General features: G+C 39.5%; 1 protein-coding gene across 1 annotated transcript in view; it reads left to right on the top strand.

Moving 5' to 3' along the window:
- Positions 1-659: 659 nt before the first annotated feature.
- Positions 660-13,117, top strand: part of c12h4orf22 (chromosome 12 C4orf22 homolog) — a 75,495-nt gene continuing 63,037 nt past the window's right edge. Inside the window, exons 1-2 of the mRNA XM_023344038.1 lie at positions 660-767; positions 2,417-2,559. Of these exons, the coding sequence (XP_023199806.1) occupies positions 660-767; positions 2,417-2,559 (251 nt within the window). The remainder of the gene's footprint in view (positions 768-2,416; positions 2,560-13,117) is intronic.

Below are 13,117 nucleotides of genomic sequence, written 5' to 3'. Positions count from 1 at the left end.
ACAAAGAACCAGAAGATTCAAGTTAAACCTTGTGCTCTGCCAAGCTGTTAACTCAAATGTTTTTGCAAATTGTAGTGGCTCAGCACTAAAGATAATCAGGTATTGTACCTGCAGACCTCACACATCCTGGACACAAATGACTTAGGCCTTTACCTGTAGGGTAGTAATACAGAAAAGAAACAGGTGTTTTCTCACCTTTTTTAATGAGAAAAACACTGAACCCCTTTAGTAATTTGAGGGTTTGGTCATCCCTGGCCCCTTCCCTGGTTCTCCATTGTTCTATTCAACTGACAGACAGTGGACACTGACAGGTAGACATACCTCACAAGAGCTGTCATTTTGGAGATGTGCTGACCCAATTAAACAGCCATCACAATTTAGCCCTTGTCAAATTGGCTCAGATTCTTACATCTGGTGAGTTTTACTGTTTCTAACGCATTAACTCTTCACTTATTCAATGCATTCCACCTGCTAACTGGTTCTATGATTTTAAAAAAAAGATAGTCAGTGGTCATAATGTTCTACTTACTCTGTAGGTACATGTCGAATGGAAACTGTGAACCTTTATCCTTCAATAGTTATAGAGCACATTAAGTCCATTATTGAGCTCACTTCCGCTTCTCCAACGCAGTTGCTATGGCAGCGCTTTCAAACAAAAGATGGAGTTTAACGCAGCCGAGCGCTTCTACGACTTCCTCACTAACTTTAAAGATTATGAAGATTATCTGGACTCGAAAATCACTCCAACGGATCTTTTTTATTTGAAAGTAAGTAACCCGGGCTCCGAATATGAAATTAAAACTCATATCCATGCCATCTGTAGCTGTGCGGTTTGAAGCATTTCTTTCTTACGTCTCAGATTTACCGGGACCTTCTTTTAATTTCGGCATGTTTTAAACATTCCGCGTCACTCAAAGAGCAAAGTTCACGCCAAGTGGTTGGAGCACAGCGACAAGCCGACAATTGTCGGGGGAAATTTGTCTCTATAAGGATATTAATGTGTTTCCTCCGAGTTATTCTTTCGCCTTACTGTTCAAAAATCACTCATCATTTGTTGGCGAGGTATGAAATAAAAATTTGGCTTATAAATGAATCAAAAACGCTGCTTCATTTACTATTTTTATGTTGAAAATAGTTTGTAGTTAAAATAATCTCACGTTTAAAAGTTTTGTTGTTGTAGTAACTACTAACGCACACTAGATGGCAGCCACACACAGGTTCAACCAGTCATTTTGAATCCAGAAAACCCTTTATGTGTACTAGCAGGTAATAATTTTGAACTTTAGTTGGATCTAACTAATTATATGAACTCACCAACAGGTCATATTTGTGCTAATTTCTGCTCTTTTATTTCAATTGTCCATTATATGAAAATGACTGATTATTGTTATTACAAGAGAACGGCATGGTCTATCAGCGTGTTGAAAACCTCTTTCTCATAAGAATTAAAATGAACAATGTTGCTTGTGTCCAGCAGATGGCACACCTGCTAATGATATGTGGAGTTTCTTCAGCAGTCAGTTTGTTTGAACACCTGTGTCCACAAAGAGAAGAGACCAACTCATATATCTGACCTGCTAATCTGCTGCACTGAATCCAACTCAGTCCACCGTGTGTTGTGACTCCAGGTCACAGGTCACCTAACCTCTGCAGAAAGGCAGACCTCTGATAAATCAGCTTATTATAAACCTATTTGTTCACATACTGCGGTCTTTAGGTCTTGTCAGAGTGAATGCTTTATGCTCAGAGAACTGAAGAAGTTAAAAAAGACATGTTCTAGAGTCAGAGTGTTAGTCCAGCTACTGTTCTGCTGCTTCTAACTAGTCTGATTCAATTAGCCCCAGAATAACGACACAGATTTTTAAGTCAATTTTAGGAGCGGCACATGTCTGAAACTCTGGTGCGCCACATCAAAGTTAGAGGAAAATAGAACTTTTCCTCTCGGATCCCAGCTGGGGTTTTGGGTAAATGGACATGTGGCAGATGCTTTGATCCAACAAGCCACTGGATTTGATGGCAAGATTAGCTTTTTAGATGATGACTTTATGGCTTGGCTTCAATGACGTTGGGTCTGCAAACGGTGACTAGAAAAATCCACGCAGAAACACTCTCGCTTGCACACACACACGGAAACACGTACACATTTAGAGCATGAATAAGTCTGAGAAAAGGCATCAAATCACACACACACGAAAAAACAACAAATTAAACCTTGTGGTGATGCATAGCAGGTTTTGTGCTTTATAATTTGGGTGTGGTGGTGAAATAGCTTAAATCCACACACACCAGCATGACAAACATTGGCTAAAACTGTGCCAAAAATCCAAGATTGGCAATTCCTGACGATGTCCAGCCCAAACTGCAGGCCTTCCCGTCTCTCGCTGCCTGACTCCTCACCTTTCCTTGTCTCTTGCAGAGCAGGGAGTTAGCTCGCAAGCTGGTGGAGCACAGCCACAAGGGCATGATCCTGAGCAGGGAGGAATTCGAGGAGAGGAAAGCAGCTGCAGAGGCTGCAAAGACTGAACAGAGCAGCGTTTTCTACAGCAGGAGCCGCCCAATGTGAGTTGGCTTCTCGACAAAGCGTGCTATCTGAGTGGCTAACACGATGCACACAAACCACCTGTCAATTTCACCAATATCTCAAATTCTTCTTCAGTGTCAGAGAATTTTTTAGCATTACTCCTTCTTAGACAGTTGCTCAGTAAAATGTTGAGGTTGTTTTAGTAAAATTTGAATTTGTAGAATTTATTGGGAAATACAAAATCACCCAGAAAAATAGGTTTTTCTGACATCTATGCTGATAAATGATCAAATTTGACTCAAATGACAGATAGAAAAACCTGCCAACGTCAGACAAACAGCACTTTCCAAAGCTGGACCAAATCTTGACTCTTGGTCACATACCCATGTGGTAATCGTTCCAGTTTGTGCTTTGGTGTTTTGTCGGACCTAGAGAAGGCTTCCACATTTGCCTCTAGAGATTGTAGGTGAAGATGCAGGGATGCCTGGAAAGTTTATGATGTAACTGGTTTCTTGGTAGTCAAAGCGAGATCTCTGCCTGAGTTTTGTTCGGTGCATGTTAAATTCTTTTCCCGTTTGTGGTGTTCAAGGACAAAATCACGAGACGTTGAGGTGGAGCAGAGGACGTCTGGTATGGGAACATCAGGGTCTCATCTTTGCATTTTCAAAATGCCATTCTGTTCACAGCCCAGATGGATGAATAGATGGAAGAGAGGGTCTTCAAATCCAGGCCTTAGTGTCCTATAACTTTTAGATGGACTCTGGTCCAACACACCTGAATCAAACGACTGAATTTCCTCTGCAGTCGAGTTCTGCTAACGACGCGATTATTTGACTCAGAAGCAGACATGTTGCAGGACACCATGGATAGATGGATGAATGTATTGATTGATTGATTGATTGATTGATTTGCTAGTCTTTTCAGTTTAAACTGTGGATATAACCAGTATCTCATGCTTCCAGGTCATTTTCTGTTCTCCCTTTGTATCTCTTAGTGTTCAGGCAGATTTCCAGTTTCCCATTAGATCTATAATAAAGTTCTTCATTATTTCACATGAGCTGAAACAGTGAAATAATGAGACAGGATAATACATATCCTGTCTAGTTTCTGGAGTGGATGTGTTTGAAAATGACATAAAAGCTGTGAAATTTAATAGCTAAATGTCTTGACAGATTTTTCTTCCTCCATTTTATTGTAAGATTCCTGTCTAGTTTTGACAACTAATCAAAGTTCATTGGATTCTGTTAATTTCTTTCTTTCTTAATCCTTACTTTTTTATATGTAGAAGAGGACAAAGGGGAGCATTTGATCAACTCCTCTACACATGTAGACAAGGTTTTTATTGGAGCACGGTGTCTAAATTCATCTAAAAGCTATTAGCGTGAACAGGCCAAAACACATTCCTACTAAGCGGAGTTTCCAGCAAACTGCCCTTCAGAGGAAAGTGATCACACAGATATTGTTCTCAGTTTCCACACAAACTTGTGGTTGTAATGTCTCCTTTGATGACAAGCCAGAACAGACAATTAAGAGCGCTCACCACACTCACACCCCCACACACACACAAGGCTTGAGAGTATCCAAACATTTACCTGCGAGGTTCTGAATCTGATTGAACCCTCAGATGCTTATCCAAACGTGCAGATGTCTCAGCGCTGTCCCCCGCCCTTCTCCCAGAAACGTCTGCGAACATCAGTGACACTGGTGAAATGGGAGCCTCCACACCTGCAGTTACAGTGATATTAGGGCTCAGAGCCTTTCATCTTGTCCCAACAGGATCCGGGGAAATGTTGTGCGGGAACATTGGGATGTTGTATACACACAGCAGTTTGCTCGCTCTCCAAGATCTACATCCATGCGGCTCCTTTGAAAGGCCCAGATCGTGTTTGTGAGGTCCTAATGCAGCTTGGAATGCAGTAAAACAGATTTTCTGTCAACAGTCACGGGTTTTAATGGAATATTACACTAAAAATCTTTGCAGACATTTTAGACGTTTACGAGAAGTTACATGGGAGGAAAGGAAAAGAGGGGAAGTTGGCTTTTCTTTCTCTGATGCTTCAAACTGACTTCAAACTGGTGAATCATTTTATAACAAGAAGACTCGTTTTTCCAGAAAGAATTAATGTTTTTATTCATTTAGAGATTTGTTATGCATACAGAACTTTGCCAGTAATCAGTGATCCATTTCTGGCTCACAAGTAGAAGTGTTGCTTTTTGAGAACCTGTTTTCTTCAAAACATTGAGAAATTTTCCTTTTGAACATCAAACTGAAAGTGTCAGATTTAAAAAAGCATTTTAATTCAAAGTATTCTTAAACCAGTCATGCAACATTTTCTGCTTCCCTGCTATTTAGTTTTCTGAACAGAACTTGTCCTTGTAAAAATATCCAACATGGAAACAATAAGGATAGATTTTTTTCTACGCACTTAAAACACAAGTTTTCCAAGATTACTGTTCACACAATGTACAATCAAATGTGAAATATACAAGAGACCACATTAAGATATGTTTAAGAGCTTTACTCTGTTATATTTAGGGCTCACCAGTAGTACCACTACTTTTATCAAAATTCCAGATTAAGGCAGTTTGAAACGACATTCCTAATGTTCTAGTGTAATTTGAAGGCCCACTGAAGCTTTACAGACTTTAAACTGTGAATTTAAATGAGTCGTTTCAGCTCAGAAGTTTTTATTTTAGAATAGACGTTTCAAATCTGAACCAAACCTGACAGCCCTATTGGAAAAAACTACATCACTTGTATGTTTTACACGACTGAACGAACTGCATTAAGTGAGATTTTTTTGTTGGTATTTTACAGCTGTGCGTTGATAATCAGAAAACTATTTAAGCTGAGCAACATTTTTTTTAGAAAGCTGAAGATGAAGAGGGATTTTTCTCAGTGAATCCAAACATGCATCCAAAAAAAGAAATTAAATTTGGGAATGGCCTAGCCAGAGTTCAGAGGTCAATCTGTTGAGTCTGGCAAATATTGCAAAGTTAAGATGTGGGATGCTGACCTGAAAGAATATAAAATATTCTTAAACAAATGATTAGCATTTTCTCTTCCTACAGATTTGTTTTATTTTCGGCTGATTTACGGAGGATATTTCACATTGAAGGTGGGAAAAGTTTTGAAAGTATTTATCACAATCTCTTTGTATTCATTCTTGAAAGTCTGTCATTTTTACAAGCACAGATAGACACGACAAACTGACAAATAGTGTTTTAAAGTCTCTCAACATTGTTGCATTCGTTGTTAAAAGGTTTTCTTACCCTTGCGTGTGAACAGGCGGTGCAAACAAAATGAAAAATCTCAGTTTTGCTACAGATCCACATGGAAAAGGCCTATAAACTGATCATCTTTCATTACTTTCCCATCTTTGGATATTGGATCTTGCAAAAGACTTTGACAGAGAATTTGCTAACCGTAACAGTGCCATGTTTTGAGGTGTCTCAGTGCAGATTTCTCCTCCCTTTGTGATTTTCTGATTGGACCCCATCGCTTCTTGTTATACTTGCAGTTTGAAAATAGTGAAGCATTGCCTCTGCAGTGTGACTGAAGGTAACCAGGACAATGCCAGATCAGAGCCTACAAACTCTTCAGAGATGCTGTTTCATATTCAGTAAAAGAAAACTCCCGTTAACACAACGTTATAGGCAAACGTTGTGTTCAGTTCTGTGTTTCTGCCGGTTGCAGTCTTTGTTATGAAGCAATATTCCTCTCTGCAGACTTTTGCACCTGCATGCATATCGTCTTCTTTGCACTAGGCAGCATACTGTTTTGAGAATGCCATTCCCTTCCCTGTGGGCCTTAAACTATTCCTCCCAAGGCACATCTTTTTTCACAGCTCTGTCACTGTTCTGTGTTTCCCCCCTTCCTTTCTCTTCTTTTCAGCCTCCCTCTGCTTTCTCGGAGACCTTTAGTGCCTGCAGGTGTATAAATAGAGCTGTTTTCAATTAAGGGCTAACCTTGCCTATAGCGTGCATCTGATCAGTGAATGCCCCTGCACCTGTGGTAATAAAATACCTCAGGGAGTGGAGATGGTGTGCTGAATGCTAATCAGATGTTGCCCCGTTGTTGCCCTGTCTCATTTTTAACGACAACATGCTCCTCCTGACAGCTCGGCTGTGAAAGGGAGGCGAAGAAGGGAGGAAAGAGGAAGGGGAGGTGGAGGGGCTCGAGCACACCACAAAAAGAACAAACAAAAGAGCCGGTGCTCTCATCAAACATAAGTGAAATCTAATACACGATTGAAAACGGAAACTGGGATGAATGGGATGCTTAGTCAGTTGTGTGGTTGTTTGGGTAGGGAGTTGTCAGAATGAGGGGATTGTTTAAGAAGTGCTAGCTTCTGCTAGATTCAGGTTTGGCTCCAATCTCAGGTGGGTGAAGTATCTGGTTCTGATCTAACAATTTTGTCTACACTCATTTATTTGTTTATTCTATGTTACTTTTCTTTTTTTTACCATTTTTCTATTTCTAAACAGAAAACCTTCCCATGAACAGGTGTTGAAAAAGATCATGTTTGCCATGAAACACAATGCATCTGCTTTCCACCAAAGTGTTTGTATTGTCCATATTAAGTCACATGAGATGTTTATTTTATGTTTATCACAATGCTGGTTGCATGTGTTTTCATGTCTTTATGTATTTTAGAATAGATGAATGACTGACGCTTTGGGATCGGTATACAAGTACATGCTATATACCATAGTCATTTTATACATTTGATGTTTTTATGTATTGTTCTGTACTCCCCTTGGTACTGTCATTACTTGTTGGCAGATTTACTTTGTTACTAAAGCTGAATTTGCTTAGATTTCTCTCTGTAGAATTATGGATTTAAATTGTTTGAAGGTGGCACTATAATCCTTCCCAGATTGATGGGCAGCAGCAGTTCCTCTTAGATTACTCCTTATGTCTTTAGCATCACAGAAACACAGATCAGCGAATTGAACCAAAGCACCTGCAGGGGTAAAGGTGATGTTTAGTTAACCGCCATCAAGGGTTGATTCTGTTTTCTCAGAGGAGAAAACTAAGCTTAGTTAGTTTTATGTAAAGACTTTGAATTTGAAGTCTTCAGTTTTGTCTCAACCAGAAACAAGAGGACCGGAGAGTCGGTGCAGGGCAGAAGAGAGGCCTCTGTTTCCTGTTTCCTCTGCGCTCTGGCTCAGGCCCAGAAGACCGTGTCAGCATAAGCAGCGACCTGGCGTGCTCACGTCGCTCCTGCGCGGCTTTCATGAGGCTCCCTGCGAACTCCCCACCGTTCCCGGCCACAGTCACGCTCATTGTCCATTGTGCAGTTACGTTTTTACAGTCCGCCTCAAGAATTCTCCGCCTCGCGGCTCTCTATATTAAAAGTGAAGCTATCACTTGCGGTGCCAAGGAAAACCGGTGCCACAAGCGCACACAGTGGATGCATTTCTCTGCCGAACCAACCTCCAGATGCGAAGCAAAAATAAGATTGTGGATGTGACTGACATGAGAAACGTCACGAAGCCGATCCAGAGCTGGCTTTTTTTTTTTGCAGGCCAAAACCCCCGCCACTCTCAATGGCCGCTACCCGACGAGGGCCCTTGGGCGACCAGGTTGTGCAGTCTCTATTACACGTGCTGTCAGGCCAATTGCCTCCCTTGCACTCTGTGATTTTGGACGGGTGTGTAAATTTGGATCCCTCTCCCCTGCAAGCGCTGCTCAGAAATACACATCCTGCCAGGCTTCAGCTCACGACCACATCCTTCCATGCAGCACACGCGTATAAATACAGCCCAGCAATAAGTGGGTGCAAACAGATAATAAATAACAAATTGGATGTTTCCACATTTTAGACGCATTTCATCTTAATGACTTGTTTAAGGAACCATCTGTCACTGCTTGTAGGCTGCATGTAGGACGCCAAAAAAATAACAAATGTTTTTGACTAAGTAATACTGAATCACTACTTGCTTGTTGTTTCTGGAGCTTTCAAACAAATCTGACTGAAAGGTTTTACTTAATGTGGTCTGTTGTACATTTCATATTCGATTGTGCATTGTGTGAACATTTCCAGCTGTCATTAACGTGGATTTGACCTGCAGCTACTGCCTTTTATATGAAAAAAACTTTGATCTTTAGTCGTAATCACCGCGTATTTTGCCGATACTGAATGAAATAAAGCTCAGCTTCAAACTCCTCTTGAAGTTTTAGATCAACAAAGAAGCATCTTAGCGATTTATTTAGCAAAATTCCAAAGTGCCATTCAGAACACAGCTGGCTAAATAATTATAGTGAGGTGATGCAACGAAAAATTATGTCCACAGAGAGAAATTATGTCCTGGATTTTTCCTCCATCCAGGACTTGTACAAGTCTAGAGTCTAAAAGAGGGCAGCTAACATGTCTGCAGACCCCACACATCCTGGACACAAACTCTTTAGACTTTTACCAGATTGATGCTAAAAATAATTTCTTCCCCAGACTTTCTCTCTGATGAGTAATCAGCTACCCTGCTGTGACACTATATAAGCATATATATATTTCTTTCTTCATAAAAATTGGGGATAAATAAATATACATTACGTTCCTTTATATTTTTTTTCCCTAAAGTTTAACTTTATATCTGTGTGCTGTGAAACCAACTCAAATTTTTTGTTTCTGTACACAATCTTGACCAATAAAATTGATTTGAATGCACAAAAACACAGGAAATGTCCAGGCTCTAGTTTAGTCTGAACCACATTTAGATTTGAGTTGATATTTTGTTAGAAATCTTTTTTTTTTCAACGGCCACTTAATTAGGGTACATTGCTTTGCAAAAGTGTTTAGCCCCTCAAACTTTTCCACGATCTTTCAAACTTCAGTGTATTTCATCAGGAATTTTATGCCGACACCAATTATAGTCCAACATCAAGCATGTGTGTGATAATGAAGTGGAAGGAAGAGAATACCGTTTTAAAATTTCTCTCATGTAAAAATCGGAGAAGTGTTGGGTTCATTTGGATTCAGTTCCCTGAGCGAACACTTTCCAGAATCACTTTTTGCTCGCTCTTTGTTTGAAAACAGCTCAAGCTCAGTCAGATGGAAAGGAGTCTCTGGAAAATATTGATATTAAAGCAGCGGGGATTAAGCATGAGTGCAAACCATATTCGATTCGATTTTGTGGTTGCTATGTGTAAGTGCTCAAGACGTATCAACATTTTGTAAGCTCAAAGGAGTTTTTGCAAGGCACATTTATGTTCTTTACTAACTCAGCACTTTTGACATTCCAACATTGTTTTAACTTCAACCTCTAACATCTTTAGCCTTTCTATGAGGCTAATCAGCAAAACTGTCAGCTTCATATTTGCTCTTATCCACACTGTAGATTTAGGATGGTTGTGACAGCCTCCAGGAGCAGGATCTCCTGCCCAAGGTCTTTTAATGACTAATTGTTTTAATTTTTTTGGAATCTATGCTTGTGGTTTTGGGCAAAGAGGCTGAATTGAGCCTGCTGAACAGCTGCGCCCGTGTATAACAGGAGCTAAGAAATGGACCTGTAACAATGTTGTTCCTCGGGTGAAATTCTTCTCTAATCAGCAGCTGAAATGGCTTGAAAAATACGCTTAAATGATTTCATATGAGCTGCTTTGGATTACAATGTAAGCTAATAAACTGATGAGGAAGAAACCACAATGCTGACATGTGCTCAACAGACAGTCGTTCTCACACAAGAACCCGTTCTCTAATTTTAGGACTTGCATTTAACCTAATTTTCTTTTTGTGTGCTTTAAAGTTACTCCTAGTTGAGTGGACATTTTTCTGTTTCTGTCTTCAACAGCATTGTAAAAGTTAGGTGGAAAAACACAACATCTTACCAAATATTTTTGCTCTAGTTTCTAGTGTTAATATCTTAGTACACTGGAAATAGGACAAAACCTGTCTTCAGAGTTGGGTGGTAACTAGTTACATTTACTTGAATAATGTTTTTGGGAAAAATGTACTTTGACTATGCTTTAACTTTTACTTGAGTAATTTTATTACAAAATAACACTACTCTTACTTGAGTAAAATTTCTGGATTCTCGACCCACTGAATGAAAAACAAACATGTTGCAACCAAAAGTTCACCAGACACAGACACACACCTGCAGTTTTTGTTTAGGTTTCATCAGTTTTTTTTATTGAAAGAAACTGATTTAGAACATTTTTCTTTTGGCTGATTTTGTTATTTTTTGTTCCTTATCCATTTTGATCCTTAAAACACCTAAATTTCCACTTAACCTTATATATTGATTCATGTGATTATGTAATTTTTAAATATTAAGTAATTGATCATTTGATCTGTTACTCAGTACTTGAGTAGATTTTTTGCTAAATATTAATTTGCACTTAAGTAATTTCTTGAATGGCTACTTTTCACTTTGACTTGGGTAAAAATGTGCTGAAGTACTGCTGCTCTTACTTGAGTACAATTTTTGGGAACTCTGCCAACCTCTGACTCTCTTAGAAATAAAGTTTCAGCAGGATATATGAACTTGTTTTAAGTCAATATTTCCTTAATTCTGAATAAAAAACAAACTAGTACCACGGACATTATTTTCACTTGTAACTAGTACATTTTTGCAATATTGCAGAATTGTCAACTTAAAACAAGCCTCTATATCTTACTGAAATGTTAGTTGCATGTCAGTTTTATCTTATTTTAAGTATTCTAAGATATTTGCAGTAGAAACTAGACAGAAATACATTGTAGAACTTTGCATTTTTGCAGTGTGCTGCTTTTTGTCACAAGAAAGACAGTAATATCTTTGGTCCTTACTGAAAACCAGTGTCGAAAGCCGGCAGCACAGGACGTGCCACCTCCGCAAGCCCAAAAACCAAGGTGGCCGCACCTTGCTCGAGGAAAGCTCAGGTAGAATATCCCGTGCAGCGCATGTGTAACTGATACGGTCAGTTCATTGTAATCAGAGGTGACAGAGGACTTTATAAAGAGCTTGAAATAAAGTAAATTGTCATGCTGTGTGGAATTTCCCTCGACATCCACTAGCCCAAAATAATATTTTTCAGAAGGTTCTCTTTCCCAAAAGAAAAAAAATTCTTAAGAAATTGCTGTTTTCCTAAGAGCTGCATTGTCGAAGCTGCAGGAGGATGAAGGCTTCACTCTTTTAATCTGCAGAGCAGAATAAAAAATTATTGCAAAGTGTAGCATCTGTTCCCCGTCATGACATAAAACCCTCACAGAAAACACCCGTCGTCCAGTCGCTGAATATTTATTTGCAGAAAGAGAGCTACAAATTAAAGAGGAATGTCAGCCCCTCTTCCCTCAAAGAACCTTTTAATGGCATTCGATTAATTATACTGGGAGCTATTTGCTGTTGCGGATAATCACATGTGTGATACGGGGGAAAAAATGAACGCAGATCAAATTTGGCTGTCAGGTTTGATGGAATTGCAGTGTTGCAATATGCTGTGCAATATCAGATTTCTTCAGCGTTTCCTGTTGTAGGTGTTCCTCCTCGGGGGATTTGTCGTTGAAAAAGATGAAAAACCGGCCCTGCTGTCGGTCGCTGACACTTAGGTGAATAAATGTTACTGGGTGACAGATTGGAGTGTAAACAGTACTAAAAAATTACTGGAGGCACTTGTGAGAGTCTGAGGAAGATGGAACAGGCAAAGCTTTGTTTGAATACTTTATCCCCAGAGGAAAACTCTTACTTTTGAAGTATAAATAATAGAAGGAAAAAGATGCAAACTCATCAAACCAGTTAAAACTTCATTCAAACACCCAACAGTTTACAAACTGATCAGAAACTGGAAGTGTGGTTCCAATCCTCAGAGATCATTAATGGGATGTGGCTTGTGGCTCTGAAACAAGAAATAAACAGTTATAAGCGTTGCTATAATTATGCATTGTGCCATAAATACACAGGAAACAAAAAACAATTAGTTTTACTGTCAGTGACTGGCTGTAGAGCAGCCAGTCCACAAGCGGCGTTCACTTTCTTTGGTGCTGATTAGCTGAAGCCTGAAGAGCGGAGAAAATGGAGACTGTAAATGTTAGCTTCTGCGTTAGCGCTAAGGCGGTTTCTGCTCTGCATATTAATGCATATTAAGATATATTTGATGTTTAAACTGTAAAATCAGGCAATTCTGAGTATTTTTAGAGGAGGGGTCTGTGGTTCGAAATATGACTACAAATCTGAGTAATTTAACTTCTGTTCATTGTATGTAAAGCATTAGCTTAAAGCTTCTTTCAGAAAGCAACTGCAGAAGAACCCTTAGACTAACACCATTTTGAAAGCTACATTACTGTAGAGCAGTGGTGTTGCAGAGTTGCACAACCACTTTATGGTGCATTAATGTAAAATAGGTGACTCAGATGTCAGACATGATGATCCTGACACCTGTGGGTACCAAAGCAACAAGGCTGGCAAGAACAGGGGCAGAAAAAAATGTCAGGTATCTAAAAGCTACCAAAGGTTTTGTGACAAATTTTTGTTCACCACTGTGTGGTGAAGTCACAGATAATCTGGGCTCTCCTCAGAAAGCTATATAATCTCAACGTGGGGTGCCAGTTTGGTATGTCTTCACTTAGAAGCATTTCTACTGACTTCCTCCTCCTCGCCATTCACTGTATCGGT

Source organism: Xiphophorus maculatus, chromosome 12 (genome assembly GCF_002775205.1).
Source record: "Xiphophorus maculatus strain JP 163 A chromosome 12, X_maculatus-5.0-male, whole genome shotgun sequence".
Taxonomy (NCBI): Eukaryota; Metazoa; Chordata; class Actinopteri; order Cyprinodontiformes; family Poeciliidae; genus Xiphophorus; species Xiphophorus maculatus.
Note: the sequence above shows the minus strand (reverse complement) of the source record. Positions and strands in the feature narration are given on the sequence as shown.